General features: G+C 46.3%; 2 protein-coding genes across 6 annotated transcripts in view; one reads left to right on the forward strand and one right to left on the reverse strand.

The window, feature by feature from the left end:
* Positions 1-5,369, forward strand: part of NTNG2 (netrin G2) — a 45,491-nt gene extending 40,122 nt beyond the window's left edge. For 2 of the 3 annotated variants that reach the window (XM_026062418.1, XM_026062419.1), the window contains 5 exons: positions 1,018-1,083; positions 1,589-1,663; positions 3,198-3,365; positions 3,727-3,861; positions 4,252-5,369. In XM_026062418.1, coding sequence (XP_025918203.1) covers positions 1,018-1,083; positions 1,589-1,663; positions 3,198-3,365; positions 3,727-3,861; positions 4,252-4,475 — 668 coding nt within the window. In that variant the 3' untranslated portion in view covers positions 4,476-5,369. The remainder of the gene's footprint in view (positions 1-1,017; positions 1,084-1,588; positions 1,664-3,197; positions 3,366-3,726; positions 3,862-4,251) is intronic. The other variant, XM_026062420.1, reaches the window with a different exon arrangement.
* Positions 5,370-11,488: 6,119 nt separating this feature from the next.
* Positions 11,489-22,812, reverse strand: part of SETX (senataxin) — a 34,967-nt gene continuing 23,643 nt past the window's right edge. For 2 of the 3 annotated variants that reach the window (XM_026062024.1, XM_026062025.1), the window contains 9 exons: positions 22,637-22,708; positions 21,602-21,751; positions 20,962-21,069; positions 20,069-20,256; positions 19,601-19,693; positions 18,796-18,960; positions 18,204-18,302; positions 15,704-15,791; positions 11,489-14,685 (listed from right to left, as the gene is read on the reverse strand). In XM_026062024.1, coding sequence (XP_025917809.1) covers positions 13,888-14,685; positions 15,704-15,791; positions 18,204-18,302; positions 18,796-18,960; positions 19,601-19,693; positions 20,069-20,256; positions 20,962-21,069; positions 21,602-21,751; positions 22,637-22,708 — 1,761 coding nt within the window. In that variant the 3' untranslated portion in view covers positions 11,489-13,887. Of the gene's footprint in view, positions 14,686-15,703; positions 15,792-18,203; positions 18,303-18,795; positions 18,961-19,562; positions 19,694-20,068; positions 20,257-20,961; positions 21,070-21,601; positions 21,752-22,636; positions 22,709-22,812 lie in introns of those variants that run through there. The other variant, XM_026062027.1, reaches the window with a different exon arrangement.

The following is a 22,812-nucleotide window of genomic DNA, read 5'->3' on the forward strand; positions in this document are numbered from 1 at the left end:
GCTGCTCGCAGCCACGGGCAATTCTCCGCGGGGGAATCGCCCCCCGACACGGCTGCAGCACCCAGCGCCGAGACCCAGCAGGGCACCAGGGATCGGGGCGCCCCGGGGACACGGCAGGCGAAAGAGAAGCCGGCGTCGGTCAGGAGCCCCGGCAAGCTGCGCCTCCCTGCTCGTCCTTGCACGGCGCAGTATTTCGTGTGGCCGTGGGATGTCCCACGTGGCAGCAGGTGAGAGGAGGCTCCGAGGTGGCTTTATGCAAAAGCAGTAGCTCTTCGGACCGGCGAGGTTTGGAGGACAGGCTCTGCTCTTCGGCTGGCGAAGGCAGCAGTTGCTGGCTGTAGCCAAGGCCAGAAGCGACACGAACACTGGTGGGGCCCCGTTTTTAAATAAGCTGTGGGACGGGGTCTGAGTGCTTCCGCGGTGTTGGGCATCCCCACCCTGATGCCACGGACGTGGCAGGACTGAGAGAGCATGGCCCAGGACAGCGGCTGCCCGCCCCGTACCCTGCCGCAGGCTCAGGCGCCTCTTGCACGAGCCGAGGACGAGGCGGCAGCAGCAGTCCTGGCCTCGGACCCCGCTCCGAGCGCCCACCGCACCCGCGCGAGGGAGGGGGCTGCCGTTCGCTGCGGCTCAGGAAGCGCCTGCCCCGGCCAGGGCTGCACCGAGCGCTGGACGCACGCAGCAGCACCACGTTTTAGGCTGCTGTCCTTCATCGCTGCAACAGCGAGACTTCGGCAGCACCCCCCTGCGCAACCTCTCCCCTTACCAGGGTTACAGACATGCAAAACCTTCCCAGCGCTGAAAGCCGTCAGCGCTAACTTGAAGCCGGGGCCCGTAGCGTAACCAGCACGGTCGTTTCCCGGTGCGCGCGCTGCGGCCGAGGGCGCTCAGCGGCCGGCGAGCCCCCGGGAAGGCCCTGCTCGCTCGGGGGCAGCCGCTTGCCCCCGTGGACCAGCCCGGCAGCCGGCGGCTCGCTCCGCGCCGCGGCACTCAGCCGGGTTTTGCTGTCTCGCACAGCGGCGCCGAGGAGCAAAGCCGGGTGGACAGCACACTCTGCAGGCAAGAGGCACGGCGAGGAGGCAGGTAGGTGCCCCCGGCGCGCCGGAGCCCCCCGAAAGCCGCGCTCGTACTGGCGCCGCAGTTCCCGTGCTCTTAGCTGTGCTCCTAGCAGCTTTTTAGATGCGAGCTCGTGTGACCTGCATCGAATAGAGGCCACGGCCAATAGTTTTCTATTTTTTTTTTTAAGCTCTTTAGACTTGTAGATGCTCAGCTTGACCAACGCAATTCGTCGCACCGACCACGCGTAGAGGCAGGGGGTGCGAATAGCTCCTCCGCCGTGGCGCGGGGCTCTGGGCCTCGCAACGCGGCTCCAGGTGGAGCTTCGCACGCGTCAAGCATCGAGGAGGGGAGATGTAGAGGCGATTCAGGCGCTGCCAGCTGCCTGGGGCGGAAGCGGCTTTCGGCCGGGCCGGAGCGCTGCCCTCAGCTCGGCTCAGCGCCGCTGCAGCCGCAGAGCCGCTGGCTGGTGTGCAGCGCGCAGAGCGGGGCTAAAGCGCTGAGAAAAAGCATGTCTCTGGTTTTTCTTAAGCGTCCTCAAAGACCTCAAAACTCATCCGGCTCAAACCAGACTCTGGCCCCGTGGCTCCTATAGAGACGTACGAAGGTAAGAGGAGGGAGCTCAGCGCTGACGGCTCCGGGGCTCCTCGCCCTCACCGGCGCGATGTGATTCAGCAGTTTCAGACGTGGAAAAGGTGGGGAGGGTTTGTCCGTACAAGGCTCGGATGAGCCGCAGGCGAGAGCGAGTGCCTCGGGTGAATTGATGCTCGTGGACTGCAGCAGCCAGAAGCATTTGAGCTGAAATCCTTAGGCTGTTGGTCAAACAGGCAGAAGATATTTCGTGGAGGGTCAGGACTACAACCGACTCTCAGTTCCTCCTCAGGCAGCCACGAACCGAGGGGAAACCTCTGCCCTGCTCCACCTTCCCTGGTCTTCATCTCATTGACACAAATCTCCAAACCTACGTGCATGTCAGCCCACATCCTTGCCTCCCGCCTCCCATCTCCCTGCCATCCTTGCATGTTTAACGCTTGGACCACAACCCCAGCTCTGAGCCTCCCTCCTCCTCCTCAAACGCGAGGAAGCTCAGAGCTGGCTAGGGTGCTCTCTGCCCCCGCCATCCTCCATGCTGGGATGCATCCTGGCCAGGACGGCAGTACCGTGGCACACCTGGGGGTACCTCCTCGCCTCCTGCGTTGTCCTTGCAAACTCCCAGGCAAGCCATCACCCAGAGCCGTAACACTGCCAGCATGGCGAGACCTTCGCCACCCTGAGTCATGGTGTCTAACAAAAAGCAGGCACAAGAAGCAACTAATCAAGATGCCTCTGGCTGGAAATTAAACCTGGGTGGCCGTCTTCCCACCTGCAGCCACAGCTGAGCGATACGGTGGTCCAAAACGGCCTCATACGCTGGGGCAGCCCTTGGTGGTGGTGGGGGCGATCTCCCTGCCCCGGCAGCCGCTGCGGGGCTCCCCCACGTTGCACCAGGCTGCTCCGCTTCCCTGCCCTCTCTCCAAGGACCCCACACAAGCCACTCCTTGCATACACTTGTTTTAAGCCTTACTAAGCTCAACCAAAGCATTTAACCCAAGAGCCACAGCACACACGTCCAGCTCGGGAGATCTCAGGGAGCATGGCCTGGCCAAGGGAGCGGGGGAAGGCAGCAGCCCCGGCCATGCTGAGAAGGGACATGGGTGGGACAGGCCAGCAGGGATTTACCTGGGCACACGGCAGCTTCAGCTCCATCTCAGCCTTGCTCAGGACCTTCCTGTTACCAGCAAGTGCTGTCACATCCTCCACCGGCCTCAGCCCGATAGCCGAGCCCCATGAGGGGGTCCAAGCCCTGCACCAGCTGGGGACACCATGTCCAGCCCAGCCCAGCAAGACCCCTACACCTCCACCTCCAGGCACCGAGCTGGGCTCTCCTCCTCAACCAGACAGCTCTCTAATTAGCACCTAACTCCACTCTGCTGGTTGCTCCCCTAAGTAGGGCTTTCCTTAAAGCAACTGTGTCCTGGGACAGACAAGAGCTGCCTCCCTCACCATGCAAGGGACCTACTGCCCCAGCCCGCTCACAGCCCCCTCGCGCGGGCTGCCCCGGCGCGGCCTCCCCAGCTCCCTCTTCCTCCTCCTCCCCACAGACTGCGAGTGCTACGGCCACTCCAACCGCTGCAGCTACATCGACTTCCTGAACGTGGTGACCTGCGTGAGCTGCAAGCACAACACGCGGGGCCAGCACTGCCAGCACTGCCGCCTGGGCTTCTACCGCAACAGCTCGGCCGAGCTGGACGACGAGAACGTCTGCATAGGTGAGCGCACCGTGGCGGCGCGGGTGGACTTAGCCAGGCCACGAGCTCGCAGGGCCTTGCTCTGCATGGTGGGCTTCCGCTCAGGTCCTCCCTTGAGGGACATGCATCCATGCAGGGCTGCTGCAGCCCTCCGAGGCATCTCCGCCCTGAAAGCCCAGATACCCCCTCGCCAACGTGGGTCAAAAATACTGTTCCACTAGCAGCAGCTCTGAGCCCTCCTGGGGCTCGCTCGCTCGCAGCTCTGGCAACGGCTTGGCCCTTGGCCGGGTGTTTCTGATGTCCCCCGGTGCCCACGTCGAGGCAGCAGCAGGTCCCACGGGCAGGACCTGACGGGGGGACTAACAGCCCTGTCTCCGGGCAGAGTGTAACTGCAACCAGATCGGCTCCGTGCACGACCGCTGCAACGAGACCGGCTACTGTGAATGCAAGGAAGGCGCCACGGGACCCAAGTGCGATGACTGCCTGCCCAACTACTACTGGAGACAGGGCTGTTTCCGTGAGTACCCCGGCACACAGCGCACAGCGGGCCAGAGGGACGCCAGAAGGGTTGGGGACAGACCTGCCTCAGGGATGGACCTACCTTGGGGACAGAAAGCAAGAGGCGAGATGGGTCTGGACCCAAGGGGGATCTTCAGCACCTCCTGCTCAGCTGCCCCATGTCCTTCAGGGTCCGGCATGAGAACAGCCCTAAGTCTCCAGCCCTTCCTTGCAAATCCTCTATCACTTGCTAGTTTTGCCCCTGAAGCTTGCAGATCCCATCTGCTCCTTTGGCCTTGGAGGTTAAATTACCCAGTGCCGGCAGGTCGGATAATTTAACCCCGAGGGGCGGCTGGGGGGTTTATCGCGCCGCAGACTAACGCCCGCGTCCTTCCATCCCGCCTCGCAGCCAACGTCTGCGACGACGAGCTCCTGCTCTGCCAGAACGGCGGCACCTGCTACCAGAACCAGCGGTGCCTCTGCCCGGCGGGCTTCAAGGGGGTCCTGTGCCAGCAGCCCCGGTGCGACGCCGACAGGAAGGACTGCGACGCCGCCCCCGGCGCCCGCGCCGGCCTCGGCACCCTCCTCCTCGGCGCGCTGGCCCTCCAGCTGCGGGGCTGGGCGGACCTCTGAAGCCTGCGCCGGAGGCAGCCCGGTCCAGGCACGCCACCGGAGGACCCGGGGGGACTAAGGAAACCGGCGGCCTTCCTTCCCGCTAGGACTTGCGCAATGTCTTTCAGTCCGCTTGCCAAGCAGAGAGGTACGCAGAAAATCGGGCGCTGACCGCCAGCCACCAAACCGCCCCGGCCCCGGGCGGAGCGGGCTGCAGCGCGGAGCCGGCCGCCGAGCGGCAGAGGGGACCGCGCCGCGGGGACGCTCTCCTCCCCTCCTCTGCACGGGGCGACCCGGGCCACAGGGACCCTGGCAACACAGTGCCGCAATCCAAGGGATATTATTTTTTATTATTATTTATTTTGGTATAGGCTGGTTTTTGGTTTTTTTTTCTTTTTTCCCTCCCTTCCTAGTGTCCCGTTTTGTAAGAGCCCGTCAAAACTCCAGAGCCCCGTAGCAGGTAGGGGAAGGGGAGGGAGGGAAGAGGGACTCTCTGGTCCATCCTTGCTGCGTCGCCCCACGTCCCACCGCTGGCGTGGCCCGGCCCAGCCCTACACCCACTGTTGCCTACAGCTCTAGTGGCTGCATTGATTTTGTGTTTTCATGGCTGGGTTTTCCTTTCTTGCACTTACGGAGAGCACGGGCCATTAGGCGCATGGTATGTGAGGAGCGCAGTGTCTTATCCACACATTTCCGTATAGTGTACGGTTCAGTTACTTCTTTTGGTAGAGACTTATTTTTATTTGGACTAAATGTTATAAAAGAACCACCCCTTAAAGGGACATTTTGCCATGAGCATTTGATTATGGTGTATCCTCCTACAGTAAAGCAACTATTAATTGCTGCTTGATCACCACGTTTTCCTTTTTGTGTGCACAGTTAATTACAGGTAAAGACTTATTTTTTGATTCATAATGTCCTCTTGTGTTTTCTGAGTCACTACCAAGGTGCACTACCTGGTGAGGGAGAGGGGAGGGGGGGAGAGAGGTTGTTTCATCACTGAGAAGTGTTAATTATTTCTCCTAATTACTTTGCTGAACCTAGATTAGACTGCTAACTGTAGACAATTAACAAAGCCTGGATTATATATTAAGCATTGATCTCGTCCTGAAGTGCCATTTCCAAAGGAGGCTGCAGTAGGAGAAGGCTGGATAGTCCAGGGATGCTTCTCCAGGGGGACCTCAGCTGTCCAAACCCATTGCACCCCACAGAGCTGGTGTCATGCCGAACCTTTGCAGAAGTTGTCTATTTTGAATATCTTTAGGCAGCCACAGCCTGGGACTTCAATAAAGAACTTGCAGGGGCCAGATCAACTTATTTAAAGCTCATAAATATGCTGCAACCAGAGAAAAGGGGGCAGGAGAAACCAGAGACAAATCATATAACTCAAAAATTGGGACAACTGGAATCTTCCATCCACTCAAGAGCTTGGAGTCTGTCATGGCCAAAGAGTTGCCCAGCCGGGAGCTGAGGTGAGGGGAGGATTAAGAGGAGTAGAGACATCCCCACCGCCCCATAGTGCTTTCAGTTCTGCGTTAGTTTTCATGACAAGGGAGCAGCTCTCAGGTCCTGCCACCGCTGGCTCCAGCCTGCTCTTTTTCTGAGCTAGCCCAGGAGCTCTGTGCAATCCAGGCTTGAGCCCTCCGCCAGCGTTTCCGGGGCTGGTGTCTTTACCCAGAGTGCTACTGCAATAGTTTGTCTAGCAGTGGCCCTTCTGCTTCAATGCTCTGTCCTCTAGGCATGGTCCTGTCCCTACAGCTCGTATCATTGGGAGTAGCCAAATGTTCAAAGGCCCAAGAGCCTGCAGCATCTTCCAGTCTGACACTGCAGAAGCCGTGTGCGTAGCCAGAGCCACCAAATCACAGCCCCTCTACGGGGATGGGGGCAGTGAACTAGCACTTTGTAAAAGGAGAAGAAAATTGGAATAAAAAGCATGGGGCAGACACTCGTGTCAAAATGTCACAAATAAATTGGGTGCATGCTCTGAGCAGGCAGGACTTCTGCATTTAACATTACAGAGGAAGGTCACAGCACTTGGTTACTTCATCACAAAAGAAATGAGGGTTAAAATCACCCCGCTGAGATTTGATCAGTAAGGCAGCGGGTTGACACTACCATTTCCTCCCTTTCTTTAAGGCAGTCGATTGCTGTCTGTTGTTATTGACACTTGCTCTTTCTTCGTACTTTCTTATCAAGATATATTTAAAACCCTCATAGGTTACTATTCTTATAAGTAATAGCGTAGAACAGTCTGTAACAAGATCAAGATCTCTAATGGCACTTCTGGAAGGTGAAACACACATTCTCCTTTCCCAGCACTAGTGTTTTTCTCTAGAAAATTAGATTAAGCAACAGAAAATTTACTACTTCATAAAGCTGTATCCCAGACAAACACCGTGGCCGGCTGATTCCCTGCAAACGCATGCTTTTATTGGAAGCAAGGGAGACAGCTCCAAGCAGCAAGAGAAGCACCAAGTTCCCGCAGCAAATAACCACAGAGGAATGTAACAAAGCTCACAACAGCCAGAGCACGAAGGTGGCTGTAGGTGGTATTTCACTAAAACTAGACCTTTTGGGGGTGGGGGTTTTTTGTCATTGGTTGTGTTTTGTTTTGTTTTTTAAAAGAAACATAACTGGCTTCAACATTCCCGTGAACACACATTGCCACAGGAAGATTCAGTCCTAGGCCTTCTTTAACTGAAGCCCAAACAAAGCTCCGTGACTGCGACCAGGAGGAGGAAGTTGGCCTTTGGCATAGCCGCAGCAGGATTGGCACCGCACCTGAGAAATGGTGAAGGAGATGGGAGGAAAACACAAGTCACCCTCCATACTGCTTACACCGCTCTTCGGCTCTTGCTGGCTGTGCAGAAGCAAACACCTCTGTAAAACTGTAATTGTCAAAAAGGACAAATACAACATGCTTCATCTCCCAGAAGAAATTACTTGGCCTATTGACTATGAGCAAGAGCAAAGCCAAAAGAGTGAATTTTAAAGATGCCTCTAGTTAAGTCCTTTTTAGCTCTGGCTGCAGACTGGGCAGTAGACCTCACCTTCAAGCTCAGATGCAAAGCTGGCTCTGCCTGTTCCGGTTTAGGATACCACTTTACCTGTCCAGTGGTGCTGGGGAGCTTGTGATCAAGCAACAGAAGTCATCCCAAGATAGAAAAATCCCCCACAAACCTTAAATGCGGTGTTTAAGAAAAAAAATTTAAAGCTACTGAAAACTTTGGTGCTGAAGGCCCATTAAGTGCAGACATCTGCGACCACACAGGCGTCTACATAAAGAGACTACAGCATTACCGAAATACCGAAAAAACCTTCCCAGATGTACCTGCAGATCCAAAAGTTCATCATCTTTAAGCTGAAGCCATTTGTGCATCAGTTAATGCTTTTAAATGGAAGGCGGTGTCCAATGAGCTTGACACTTTACTTGTGGAAAGGTTAACCAAAAGGTACTTCTCTTTCCGAGAAAAGCCACTTGTGCTCTTTCAAGAGGTTTCCATGCATATCCCCCCGCCTGCACGCAGCCAGCATTTGACTCATTTGAAAAAGCATTTAAATTCTACTTCTCTCTGCAAAAATCAGCAGCCTCTTCAAACAGTACAAGCAGAACTTTTGATTTTTCTTATTTACTTCCAATTCTACTCCGATTTTAACTATTTAGAGTTCTGTTGGAGCTGTATGCTCAGAAGCCCCAGGCAACAAGAGTCCACAGTCTCTTGCCTGACGCGACGGACTGCTGTGGCCAGGGTGAGTCTGTAGTCCCAGCTGCAGAGAAGTCAACAGTAGTCTGGCTTTATGCATATTTGCTCACTCATCAGATGAAATGTTAAGCCTGCAGCTTCTGAGCTGGAGACAAAAGGAGGGGGAAAAACAATCTCAGTCCGTCAGCACTTACCAGGTATGTTCTTTGTTTTTTAAAGATTCGGAAGGCAGGCATCTCATCTGCTGGAGCAATTCTTAAAGAGCCTTGTGCAGACTGCAGCAGCAAGAGAATCAACACATGATTGGTATTGTAATAAATGGTCCTGCCAACCAATTCTGTATTATAATTGATGTCGATGAAAAGCCTCCAACGAAAATAACGTAAAAAGGAGGAGCTGAGCATTCCTGCCAGAAATAAGAGTGGCCCTGGATTCTAGATATTGATATCACCATTTTCTCGGAGCCCTTCTGGCAGGGATTTGGAGCGTTTGGCCACTATTGCGCAAACTGTGCAAAAATGGCACACTCCAATTTGAGATGCAGAGGAGAGCTTCAGACCGTCCGAAAGGCCCCTGTATCGTTTGGATTGCCTAGGTATCATAAGAAGTTTCGCTGCAGGGTGAAACATGGGAAGCAAGCCTAAACACACCTGGTTTTGCCCCTTGGCTATGTTCTATCCTGGGCAGCAACAATACTAGATTGCACCACCTCTATCCCACCCCTCTCCACAGTATTTTGGGGATTAAAATAAGGAGGGAAATTGATGTGATTTCTTAGCAGCAAAGAAAGGAGTTCGTTCTTGATACAAGTGAAATCTGAAAAATTGGACAGTCACATCAGTGTAGCCTGCCAGGCTATAAAACAAGTTTTTTCTACATTTTCACAGTGCCAAATGTAATGTGCACTCAAACTACCTTCATTTTCATTTCCGCCACTATTTGCCTGGGAGTTAGTGGAAAATTAGTCAAGGCCTTCGCAGACAGCTACATATGGCTAGGAGGGCTCATGTATCAGCAATATTCAGTGTACAAGACTGCTAGCTTACAGTTATCTGTGAAGAATAACGCACTGGGCTCCTTTCCAAGCATTTTAAAAAGACAAGAAAGGAGACCTTATATATGAGTTGGGAACGGACCCATTGTGGCAAGAGATTGTATTATATTGTTAACATTATAAATTCCATTTACAATACAGCAGTCATTTCATCCATCATTTATTCATGCAGACGAGAGAGAACGTCTTGCATTTTTAGGACCACGGTTCTGCTTATCCTTGGTATTGCTACAGTCAATAGTCTGTGAATGAACAGCCCACCTTCAGCTGTTGGCCGCTTCAGTCTCTCCTCTTGTACATTCAAGAGTAACTGCAGCATCTCATCACACTTCAGTAACTGCAAAGAAGTCCCAACCGTGAAATTACTGTTTTTCCATGTTACTTTTTAGATACCACCTGGTCCTAAGAACGTTGTTCACCCTTAATCGGTACATGTTCTGTCACTACGTCTTTCTTGCTCTAGAAACACAGACCCCTCAGTACTTCCGTAGCGTCAGTATAGAAGGGGCAGGGGTTATTTCTGTTTTATGGACTAGCGAGGGGAAGAGACGAAGTGCCTTGCCAATCCGTACGCAGCTCACACATACCCAGCTCAGTCTCCAACCCCTGCGCTTCCATCCACCGCTAACTAGTCACTGCCCTCACCTTATCTAGGAGGCAGCAGGGAAGAAGGGCATCCCCTCACCGCAACGGGAGTGTAGCAAGAGACTGGGGGGAGATGCTGATGCTCTCAGGTGTGCTTAGACCTCCTCTCAGCAGCATTTCGCTGCCCTCATGACTGCTGTTCACAACACAGAGACATCACCAGCTCTCAGCATTACTCAGACACCTTCGTGGCTACCACCATCACCCAAAGCCATGAAAGCCCTCCCGCCACTATGCTTCCCAGACTGGGTTAATGCTCCTGCAAACTGCTCGTTTTCCTCCGGCTGGCCAGCAGACCAATGAAGTCCCCAGTATTTCGGCCAGCACCCTACACCATAGTGCAGGTACAGTGACACATAGCTAAGAAAAAAAAAACCCTCACTAGGCAAGTAACCATTTGGATATCATTATACATATGGCTCTGGTTTATTCTCACATGTCCATAGTTTGCAGTGATGACATGGAAATCAGTTAGGGTAAACCTTAAGGGAGAAATGAATGAACAGAATGATAACTTCACCTTTTCTAGAAAGTCACCTATTCCGCGTACAGCCAAAGGGTTTAAAAAGGGTGTGTGTGGGGGGGGTACTTTGAACAAAATATAGTCCAACGTTTACAAGAAATTTTCCCATCTTAATGGCATCAAGTGACTAGTAGTACTGCATAGGGAACTGGTTTTGCGCTGGGAATTAAGCTGCCAAGCTTGGAAGAATGGAAGTCTCTGTATGAAAACCCAAATGCTTCTTATTCCAAAGCTTTTTTGGCACAAAGTCCAATTAAACTGTTTTACATCAAGTTCTGTGTTCTTTACTGATTTTTCTGACTTCCACAATTTAGCAAAAAAGAATCACTGAACAACCTCTGACTTTCACTGGTTCGGAGACAAGAATACGTAAGAATAAACAAAGCAAATCTACACTCATAGCTTACAAATAGGACTGTCCATCAGTACTCAGGATGGCATTATATAAACACAAAATGGAAACAGCAGAGAAGAAGCTATCTAAATAGTACTGTATCTGCTTGTACCCCAGTGGAGATTTCACTTGAACCAATGAGAAATATGCTTTGGAGCTGACTTTACCTGTTTGACCAAAATATAGAGAGGAAAAAAGTGAATTAAAACTGCAAACCTACTCTGACTTATATGTGAAGAGAGAGAAGTGTTCCAAGTGCAAACAACCCAAAGAGTTTTATTCAAGAATACAACATTAACAGTACAGACTGATATGGTAGGAATAAGCTACTGCTGAAAGACTGACAACTTAAGTCTGATAAAATAAATCTAGTATTAAACCAGAGGGGGGAGGAAGAAGAAAAAAAGCAAAAAAAAAGGGGGGGGGGGGCAAAGCAAAAAAAGCTTGAGCCACCTGACCATTCCTTATAAATGATGTTTTATGGAAAAATACAGGAATTATAAAATTATATGACCTATGCTTTGTGCACCTAATACAAGAGAAATGAAATGTTAAAACAAAATTCCTTCCAGCATGTGGCAAGTAGAGTTCTCAAGAGAAATGTATATTCTGAAACACAAATTAAGCAGAAAAGAAACTAGAAGGGAAGTTTTTGAAATATGTTTCCTTGACAAAGTTCTATTTAATGGCCAGAAAAGCACATTTCTTCATTCACACTGTTGCGGCCTTTACTTTATTAATATAAATACAGACTACATGGCCTCCACCATAGCTACAGGATCTTACAGCAGTTTGCAGAATAGCAGCCTTTTTAGTGTGCTAAGTAGAAGCAGCAGGCAGTTGACATAGCAGTGATGAGAAGAGCCAAGAGGTTTACATGAAGACAGTATTTTAAAGTATTCCTATTAACATGAAGGGAGATAACACTTAGGGCATGGATTCTGTGATCTGGGAACGACAGCAATGTCCAATTCATGACAATAAGATTAATTCAAACCACCTTCCTTCTCACTCAAGGTACATACCGTAAGGAACAGTCACAACAGTTTTAGAGGTGCATATCCTGCTGACAAGAGAGGGTCAGGGTTCAGTGAAGCAATTAAGATTGCAATATAATGAATAAACTGCAGCGTTGGGCCCAAAGTGTAATTCTTAAACACTGCACCATGTACTGATTTCACTTCAAGGGCATCTTGAAGGTCAGAATTTTCCCTTATTATCTTAAATTCTCCATACCATAGCACTGTGAGCAGGACAAGCACATACAGTGGCTAAAAGCCTTCCAACACACCTACTACTCAGTTGTTGCTAGTAAAAAACATCTGTTCGGTGCTTGGATACATTAAACAAGTTATACTGGCAATTACTGTTAATTTAAACTGCTACCTTATTTTTGCCATCTGTATTTTGGTGAACTGTATCACACATACCTATTTGTCAGTTGGTTAAAAGAACAAAGTTAACACTAATCTTTGCAATGAATGTGTCAGGACTGAAACACAGGTAACGATAATGGTTAAATTCTGGCCAGAGAAGTCTGGCAGCTCATTCTGCAGTCACGGAACCAAGACATCCTCATGTAGTGGTTAAGCACAAGTTACTCAGTAGGTCAGCATACCAGAACCTGTCCCCAATTATGTGACAGGTCTTGATTTTCAGGTGTAAAATTCACTTAAAACTTACCGGACTCCGCACACAAAAGATTGATGGCATCTTTCTATTCCTTAGAGCATTAGGCCACAGCACAAGAAGTCAGGCACACCACTAACATCCCTTCTCGAGTCGGAGTTAGAAAGGGACGACAGGATACTGCCTGGGTCATAGCAGGTTGTATTTTAACACAGATGCATGGAGATAGCAGTCTGGCCTGCACACAATACCCCCAGCTTGCATTAATTTAGAAAGGTGCTGAACTCGCAAGCAGAAGCGTGCTAGACTGTCTCCAGGCAAAATAGTGTGCATAGGAAATGCTGCTAGTCACTTGCTCGAGACAGATGTGCTCTACTCCGGAAAGAAAAAACAATGTTTCACAGTGACCCAAAGGCATTCTTACCAGAAATAATTCCACTCTGATTATGGAAGTGTTACGGTGAGATGTTATGGCTTTCTTAAAGCCAGTATTATGGCTTTCTTAAAAAAAGTTACAACTGCTCCCCTCCCTGCCCCCTTACTGGTTATGTATTCTACATCAACACAGTGAACAGAATCCAGTAATAACACTGAGAACTAACTGCTTGCCCTTTTTATCTCTGTAGATCTCCAAGAGCTCTATAGAAAGAAATTCAAGTATCATTATCATTAAGTAGATCTTTGACTGAGATTCCATAGTCCTGCTGATCACTCATCACATGGACTCATCAAGCCCAAACAGACCTCATAGGCTTTAATCCACAGTTTGTACCACCACTGCAAAAAGACAACAGATTCCAGCTGATGAAGCAGCAGCAAGAACAAAACTCAAGGCACATTTGTATAAACATAAGCTCTTTTGTTCCTATAAAAAACAGGCAATAAAATATACAAAATAAGTAGAATTTTCTCCATTCAACCTATGTTCATCTGCCCTCAGTCTTCCCTGAGGCACCAGTAGAACATGAGGAAGAATCACTGCTACCGTCTTTCCAAAATTCATTGTTTGCTATCAAATAAATTAGACTTACTAGGACAAAGGGAAAAAGAAGACCGGCTGGATTTTTTTTTTTTTTTTTTGCTTTGCTTGGGTTCTTCATAAAAAAATTGCATCACTATGAAATTAGCATTTGCACAAGGAAACAAGCAGCTATATACCTGCCAAATTAAATCTTAAAATAATTTTATACTGTACAAATATACATCATTAAACATTTACAATCTCAGCTTCCTAGATGACAAAATTCACTGCCCTTCCAAGCAATGCAGCTAACCCAACTTTTTTGTTCAAAAGCTCAAAGTTATCAACCGTCAGGTATAAAGTCTCTTTGCAATTAGTGACAGGATGGGAAAAGATCAATCTACTCATTGTAGAAGTATCAAAATAAGGGAGTTCCAGGTGTATGAAATATCTTAAAAGTCCTTGCTAGACAGAAATCTGGGGCTGGATTTTGAGTAATGAGCCAATACTAAAGATATTGCAGTCAGTGAAAGGTCTTTCTTCGCTTGGCACTGTTTGAGTCTTTGCTCTCTGGTGATTCATCTGATGCTCTCCTGGTTACAAAACGATAGTCTTTGTCTTTGCTCCACTTACTGCTACTACTTTGACCTCCTCCACTATGGGTTTTTGAATCGGTTTTTGATAAAGAAGCTCTCCAGTCACTCTCTCGCTGAGCTGCATAAGATGACGTGGAAGGCACGTCTGATTGTCCCGTTGTCTGTTGGGGCTTCTTAGAAGTTTCTGTTTTGGAAATCCGATCCCTGACAGCTGAGGATACTTCTGGGCCCTGCTGTGCTGTTGCTCCCAGATTGCCCTGAGCTGACCGATTGCTGTCTTTTGAGACCTGGTCCTTCCCTTTTGTCTCTGTTCTACCAGCCAGCCTTGGGTCCCGTGGTTTCTCTCGATCAGCAGGCTGTGCTGCAGCCTCCACTGGTGTGGAAACAGGGGCTCTCCTGGAGTCCACAGCCTGAGGCCCCTGTGGCTGCTGCAGCCCTCTGCTCCCTTGAGGTGCTGCAGGGACGGCAGGAGCAGAGAGTTCCCGCGGACTGCTGGCCTCCCTCGGATTTGTGAGCTCGCCCCTCCTGCCACCAGGAGAATGAGCCTGCACCGGAGGAGCTTTCTTTGTCCCTGCTTTGGTGGGGGGCTGGCAGGGGGGGGTCTGTACTGTTGTCTTGAGCTTCAGAATCTTAGCAGCATCCTTCTTGTAGCTTTTGTCTGAGGTCTTGATAATGGCACCTCTTCTCTGAGCATCCTGAATCAACTCATTCCAGTCTTTATTTTCCTTTAAAAAAGAAAAAGGGGAAAAAAGACATCCCCCGTCACACAAAAGAAAAGAGCTAGCAAAAGGAAATCGACACATACAAACAAAGGTGCTGAAGGATGCGCACCCTCTTTTACTCAAGGTACCTGACCCCACTGTCATGGGAATCACCGTTATGATCCTTCTTGAATGAAAGAATTTAAGTTTCACTTGAAAGCAAAACAGCAATAGGCACTCTGGCTGCTGGAGCTTTCAACCATCAGTGATCCACTATTTAAAATGATAACTCTTGTATTTATGAAGGCTCGAAGAGAAGCCCATAGAATACGCAGAATGCGAGTGCAACAGGAACAGCTTCAATGCCCTCTAGTGGTGTAGCCATCAAACAACCCCCACCCATTGACAATGAATATAAGTGAAGTACAGTCAGACATTAAGTCTACTCTAGAGCACTCCCTGCCCATTTGGTGGGCCTTTATAGTACCCCAAATATGTAGTTCTGTTTCAGAAACACCTGCCTCAGAGTACAACTATCCTGAGAAACCATGTGACTACACAGAGTAGTGTCAAACACAATCTGAAAATCAGAAGAGGGTGAGTTTTGGTTTTTTCGATTGATTAAAACCAAAACAAACAATTTTACTTGCTCAAATATCTTCTGACAACTACAATAACTGAAGCTGCAGGAACAGTAATGATCAAGCAGGAAAGCATCTTCACCACCATCCTATCTTACCTGTAGACATGATTTTTGCACTTGCCATCCTCTAATTTAAAAGTACTGTGGTAGAATTTAATAGCTAAAAACATTGGGAGAGCCATTTTTAACTCTCCTTCTTGGAAGCAAGGAATAGAGACTTTTTTAAGCTGTAAGAATCACAGCCAAGCCTTTCATTGCTCTTACTTAGCAACACACTTAAAAAGGCTCCCTTTTCACGTACTGGAATAGTCTGTTTTAGTAGTTTTCATTTGCTCATCCCTAACCTGACCTAAAAGGGTGGATCACACAAAGGATCATTAGATGTAACACTGCACCTACCATGAGTGTTTTTAGTCTTCCAAGAATGAAGAGGCTGAATCTCGCCCGGGTAATTGTAACATTCAGTCGCTGAAGACTTGCCAGAAACCTAAGTGACAAGACAAAACTAAGTTCTTCTGAGACTTAAATATTATAAGGAGATAACAGTTGGTTTAATCAATGAAATGAAGATAACACAAGTAGTTAAAAAGAAGGAAGTTCATCAACCATTCCCAGATCCCACTACAGTAGCCCTGCCTTAGGTGAAGGGCTCTGGGTGAAGTGTACTCCTTTCAGCACTTTGATTCCTTGCAGGGAACTCCAGCCCTCCAGCTCTCGCCACTGATATTTCTTCTCTTAGTGCAAACCTCCTCTTAATGCTGATCACTGCTTCCTTAACTGTTCCTCAAAGCCTTACTCCTTTTGACTCACTTCACCTATCATGACTTTAAACTTCTTTTTGACTTGAACTGAACTATTTGGTATGATTAATGGGAAAACTTTCTACTGAGATACTAAATGCTGGACTTGAATATTCTACTTATTCTAAAGGTGACCTGCACTAGAAGAATGCAGCATTTTTGCTTTTGTTTGGTCATGTTTCAAGTTCTGAAAAGCATATTCCTTGCAAAAGAAAGTTTTCATATTACAAATATCAGACCACATCTCGACTGTTTCTGTGGGATCAAAAAAACAAGGCATTAAAACCTCAACAAATAAATGCATAATGTACTGCTTAAAGGTTGATTTGTGTTAATACTTATTTAACAAAACTTCCAACAAATCTTTGGAGAAAAAAAGCTCTGTGAAACTAGTATCCACCATTTCTTCTCTAATGAAAGTGCTCCCAAAAAGCAGTGCTTATTCTATCCTAATGAAGTTCACAAGACAAAAGTCAAATCTTCATGCAATTTAGTTTGAACAGGTCCAACAACGATGCCTCCTGCTGCGGCCACAGTACTGCAACCTGCTTTTCAGCAATCTCACCACACCTGTAGTAAAGACTGCAAAAGCCTCAGAATTATCTCAGACAATTTGGACAATGCAGGAAAAAAGGTGGAGAGACAAGAAGCCGAGCAGGGGAGTGGAGCCAACAGCACAGATGTTATAGTCGTTACTGAAAAAAGATGAAAGAGAACTAAATATTCCTAATAGCTTTTAAAACTGAAGGAAGACAAGATGCATTTTCTCAGGAAAGAGAAAAAAATCCCTAAGTATCATTTCTTGGAGAGCTTTCTCCTCCCTTTTCAAGTTACGTTTGGAGTAAGTTTAATGCTGGACTAGCAGTCCTGGAGACTGAAATACTTTGCTCAGCTACGAGATCAGAGGTAGTGGTGATGCAGAATTTCCCATCGCACCTTGCCAACGAAGCCCGACCTTGAAACAGACACCCAAGTCATCAGTATGTACAACCTATAAGGTATCACACTGCCAAAGCTTTATTGTATAAGCTTCACCACAGTAAGTTGTAAAGTTTTCTTCCAAAAGAACAAATAGAGGTTAAATCACACGCCAGCCAAAAGCGCAGGCAGGTTATAGCTGCCTTCGGTTTCCAAACACAATCAACTAGATTAAAAATTTCCCCAGAGCATCCTTGGTGTTTACTGTAGGACTTCAATGGAAAAATGGTTCTTTCCCTTCCCAAAGTAGCACAGATCTGTACAATTAATAGCCCTTTATCTAGCAATTAGAAAATCATATCAAAGAAACATAAGTTGTGAAGTTTTGTGGATGGAAACAAAAAATTCTGTCTGTGAACAGCCCCCTCATAGATTAGCTGAAAAGACAATGAACTACAGACAGGCTCATTTCTAATGCCATTTTTTAAACTAAAACAGTCACCTTTATGACAGAGACTATTAATAAAGCAAATCAACCCAATTGTTAGTGGTTTGGGAGTAAACAGCACATCTGATATCTAGTTGCTTCTGTTTCAAAAGGGAAAACCTTATATACAATTATCAAAATTGTGATCTAGAGTCAAGAGTTTCTGTGAACTTCCTTATCCCTCAAAAGGCATACACATTGATCTAAGAACAAACCATCCAGCTGGTCTGAGTCACATTCCTAAGACGACATATAACCATTTAGCAGTACTTTTATGGAGAGAATGCTGTATTAATAGGATAGTGATAAATCACAAAAAAAGGATTTTGTTTTAGAAGAGCAGCATTCAGAAAGTTACAATATATCAAAAAGCTATAAGGAGAATAAATGCTGCAGCACTAACATAAAGAGCCAAGTTCCCAAGACCAATCCTGCCAAACAAACAGTGACGGGCTAAGGCAACCATGCAAATTCATCAGTACGCATTGCAGAAGAATACTTAGCATTTCCATGTACCTTTTGATCAAAGATCTCAAACCAGTAACATCAGCTCATGCATTAAGACACTTTTTAATTTGCTAGCTGTAGTAATTTGTTCCCTAATAACTTTTTTATTGTTAATATTCAGAATATAATGACTATATCTAGACTGTCAGTGTAACAAGGACTTGCAAGTCACTGAAGACAAACATACCCAATTGACCCTTTAGAGCTGTTCGCCCGGACGCACGTCACTATGATGCAGTCTTTCTCTCGCCCCTGGAATGCATCCACTGTGTCCACCTCCCCTGAGCTGTTAAAGAAAGAATTAGCAAGCCACTAAACTACATTAGTTGAACTTTTAAGCAATACACTGACATAAATGGCCTAAACACTATGCTGAACGATCAACTGTCAAAATAGTCCAGGGTAAGCTTCTGCTTCTGAACATGGAAAGATTCAGTATATGAATCTAAAGCAATATTTGCTTTTTTGAGGCCAGGATCAGTGTTGAAAAGCTGTTCAGTTCCATGTAGCTTAGAAATCACTTTTAAGTTTATCTGTAAATCAGCTTTTTTCAGAACAGCAATATAATCAGAGCTTGTATACAAGTAATAGCTAAGATCCAAAAGGTCATGCTTGTTTTAAAAGAAAAAGCTTGGATGTCCCCTTTAAAAGATGTAACTAAGTATAGATTTTGGCAGCACAGAAAAGTTTGAGACATTTTGCTCCAATTTTAAGAGGATAAATAAAGGACTAACATGCAAGAAGAAGAGTTCTATTTGAAACCTCAGGGGTTTCTTTACCTGTTGTTCTTAAACACTCTGTCTAGTTCTTCCTGAATTTTCTTTTTCTGTGCACTGTAAGGGGTAATTACTCCAATGTGACGAAGACCAAGATCCTTCCTTTTTTCTTTAATTGTTTTAATTAATTCCATCACCAGTTTAACTTCCTGGGGATTACTAAAAGAGCTGAACAAGAGAGAAAGAAAGAAAAACATTAAAGAGAAATGTTTGATAGCTCTTTCCAACTCAACACTTCAGGCCAAGTTGAAGGGGGACTGTGAGTTGAAGCCCATGTCTTAAGCTTTTGCAGCCTCTTTCACATAGATGCTCAAAATACGTTGAAACAGGCCTTGACAAGGGGTTAGCAAAAATGAAAAATGTTTGCACTGAGAGCCTGCACTACAGGTTCCCCTAGAGCTCCACAGCTTTGCTTTCCCTTAGAGAAGACATGAAGGGGAAGACTGAGCCTGCCCTCTTCTGGCATCATCTCAGCATGCAGCTGTGAAAAGCAAGTCGCTAAGGGGAAAAATAAAAATAAAAAAAAATCGGGGACTCAAACTGTATTACAGTTAGCACAGACTGAAGGCATACACTGGCACCTAGCAGATAGTCAAACCAGGATTAAAACCGGTTACATATCAAGAAAAACACTTAACACCTGGTTTCAGTAAAGCAGCCTTCCAGAAAATTAAACCAAGTCTAGCCAAAAATGAAGTTCTGGCTATTTGCTGCATACAGAGAAGAATAAAGGAAAAAGGAAGATTCCTCTGCAGGCAATTAATTATTACCATGTCTAAGATTTGGCAGAGCAGAACACAGGACTTACTCGTTGTCTCTCTCCTCTTGACCATCTCCTACATCAAAAATTAGGTAAGGCTGGAATGGCCATTCTGAAGAACATCTGTTCTCTTCTGTTGCTCTGTAAATAACATTGATATCACTCGGTAACCATAAAAAAAAAAAATCCTAAGAACTGATACATGGTTATTAAACACAATCAACTTTCAGCTTTTTTTCCCGCCAGAGTCCCTACTTTTCACTGTTTGTTATCTGTGTATACTGAGGCCTGAGATGGAACTCTGTGCAGTGAGGAATCTGTTCAATCTTAAAAATGACCTAGTTATTTCATGCATCACAGCCAGCATTAACAGGAGAAGGCATGTTAAGTCTTCGCCCATTAAGCATCTTCCTCCACAACCACAAGAATTTTTAGATGCAGAACATCCTGAATGTGAAAAAGCTTTCTTTGAAATAGCCTCTGCTCAGAAAGCAGAACACTGTGAGCGCTACTCACTTGTCAGTCTTCAGACTTCTGCCATAAACGTAATTGGAGGGGAAGAGGCAGATGTCAGGGTGCATCCTGTACTGCACAGTCAGCTGCACGACTGGCAGACTTCTTAAGATATTCTGCTGCACTTGTGTTTCCAGGTGTCTGTGCAGGCGTGCCATCAAGGACTGATCATAGCCATAGTCCTGAGCTTTCTGCCAGAGGGAAGACACAAGATTTACTTCTGGGGAATCAGGTCCAAAATTAACAACAGGAATTCACTTTTTGGACTTAAACTATTTGCTATTTTAAGATTCTAAATCACTGATGAACAGTTTGACAGCCTAACTACTTGACTTCAGCTTTCTATCTGTACTTTTATTATTTCAGTAGAGGTCACCTACATAAGTCTGAATCTTGTTAGTGCAGTCTTCAGTAACACACATTTTCTTTCTCTGAGTTGCAACACACTAAAATTTTAAATACATTAACAATAATGGAAAGCAAGATTTTGCGGATAAGATCTCTAAAGAAATGCTCAACCTCCCCACAATTTGTGCTACCAGAGAAGGCAGTCTGTTTTTCCTCCTTTATCAGATGTTTAAAATAGTCCTCCCTACTGATGGATACAAGATAACACTCCTAACATGTTCATCCTTAAAATACCTTTGTTTGTGGGGGGACTTCCTCACCTACAGGTAGTCTCCATCCCCATTCCCTAAAGGATGCAACACTGACTGAAGCTCACATAACAGTACAACAGAGCAGCACTGAAGTTTTGGTGCCACAGCTTTTCTTACTAGTGTATGAAACTACTTTCAAGCTACATCAGGTATTTCTATAGAAGCTACACTCACACACCTAAAGACAATATTGACATGGTCTCAGCACAGCAGCGACCAAACAGTTTGAACACTTACCTGCGATTTTACAGTAGGAGGGAGCTGTCTGGGATCTCCAACAAGGACAAGTTTATTACAGCGATGAATCAGTGGAATGAGTGTTTCAACCTCACAGGACTGTCCTGCCTTTTGTATATGCAAACAGGACAAAGAGTAGAAGTTGTAAGCAAAAGGGTGGAGAGAAGTATGTTATATTTTCTGCAACACAGCCAGAATAACTGACATCCTTTTTAATGTTTCTAAAGAAAGAAGGAGAAAAAAAGAAGGATTTTTTCCTAACAAAACTGAAAAATTTGTTCAGAGTTTAAGTGATGTGCAGAACTCTCCAGACAGATACAAATGTAACCCAAACATTTGGAAATCTCTGTTATTAGAGTCACAGTTTAGCCATAGTTTTTAAGTAAAGATATTTCCCATTCAAGCAAGATCCAAGCAAGCAAATAAACAAAAACAAAAAACCTCCACACTATTACAAATTATTTGCATTGCTCAGGGATCTACATGGTAGGACAGGCTGGTTATCAGTTAAAACATGGGGACAGGGGAGTCAACCCACAATATATTACACCAGCGGTTGAACAGCCACAAGTAGCCTAAGCAAAGAATAAGGCAGACATTAGGTGTGGAACATGCTTTAGGTCTAGACAGCTTTACTGACCTCATCCACAATGACGCAGCTGAACGGATCAAGTCCTTGCCGCCAAAAAGCGGATTCCAGCAGAGTCCCTCCACTTGTGCTCAGTGTGCAGCAGATGATGTCAGACTCCAAGATGATTTCTGCCTGTACTCTCTGGGAGCATCCCCGAACCTTCAAGTACAACAGGACACTGTGTCTCCTCTTCTCTTTTAGCTTTCTTGAACCACCTGCTTTGTTCTTATAACAATTTCTAACTGCCTGAACAATTCCAACTGCCAAACAGATCACACATAATATGCCATCCCAATGAAACTACCTCTGTTATTACAAACACAAGTTACAAATTTGTTTGACTGAAGCGTTACTCTCACCTGAATTCACAGATCAATGCTGCCTAGGTGGCAAACTAGTAAGACTTATTCCTTATTCCTTCATCTCTACAGTTATGCAATCTAAACATAGTAACTGTGAGCAAAGCTTAGTTTGCCATCACACTCAGTTAACTCCAAGCCTCCATGACCATGACAGTCAGCATATCTCTGTTGAATATCAACCTTTCAATATCTTTTGTATGATTTGTGCTACTTGGGTTTAATTTATGGGTTTGGTTTGGTTTTCTATCCTTTCTTATTTCCACTCTCAAAAAAATCCTCCAGATACTGCTTTCCTTAAAAACATGTCCTGACTCCAGTAGCATAGCACAAGGCATAAAAGTGGTGATGAAGATGGGTCCTAGAACATGAGGGCAATGTGCATGTTTCTATTAACTTCTTTGGCAAATACGCTATGTTTTATTTTACATTCACCCTCATCTGCCAAAGTTAATTTCCTCATCCACTTTTTTTGCAATATGCAGCCAGCAGACTACACCTGTATTTCACACCAGACTGTCCTTTACTTACTCAGCTTATGTCCTCTATCTATTTATTTACTACTTTATTTATAAATACTCCCAGCCACATCAAATTCAAACCTCCACTACTCTTAAAGGATACCAAGTAGATAAATACATTAGCTGAGGTTTATTAAAGAACTGCCCTGAGGATAAATTCCTACCTCCTTTAGTTGAGAAGCAAGCTGTTGTCTCTCCTTTGAAAGTCTGCCAATTTCATCATCTAACATTTGATTCTGGAGGGGGAAAAAATAAAATAAAAAGAAACTGTATATTTATATCAAGAATAATTAACAACACACATTTCCTAGAGATCTTTTTTCTCCCATACCCTCAGATG

Source organism: Apteryx rowi, unplaced genomic scaffold, assembly GCF_003343035.1.
Source record: "Apteryx rowi isolate R43461 unplaced genomic scaffold, aptRow1 scaffold_19, whole genome shotgun sequence".
Lineage (NCBI taxonomy): Eukaryota > Metazoa > Chordata > Aves > Apterygiformes > Apterygidae > Apteryx > Apteryx rowi.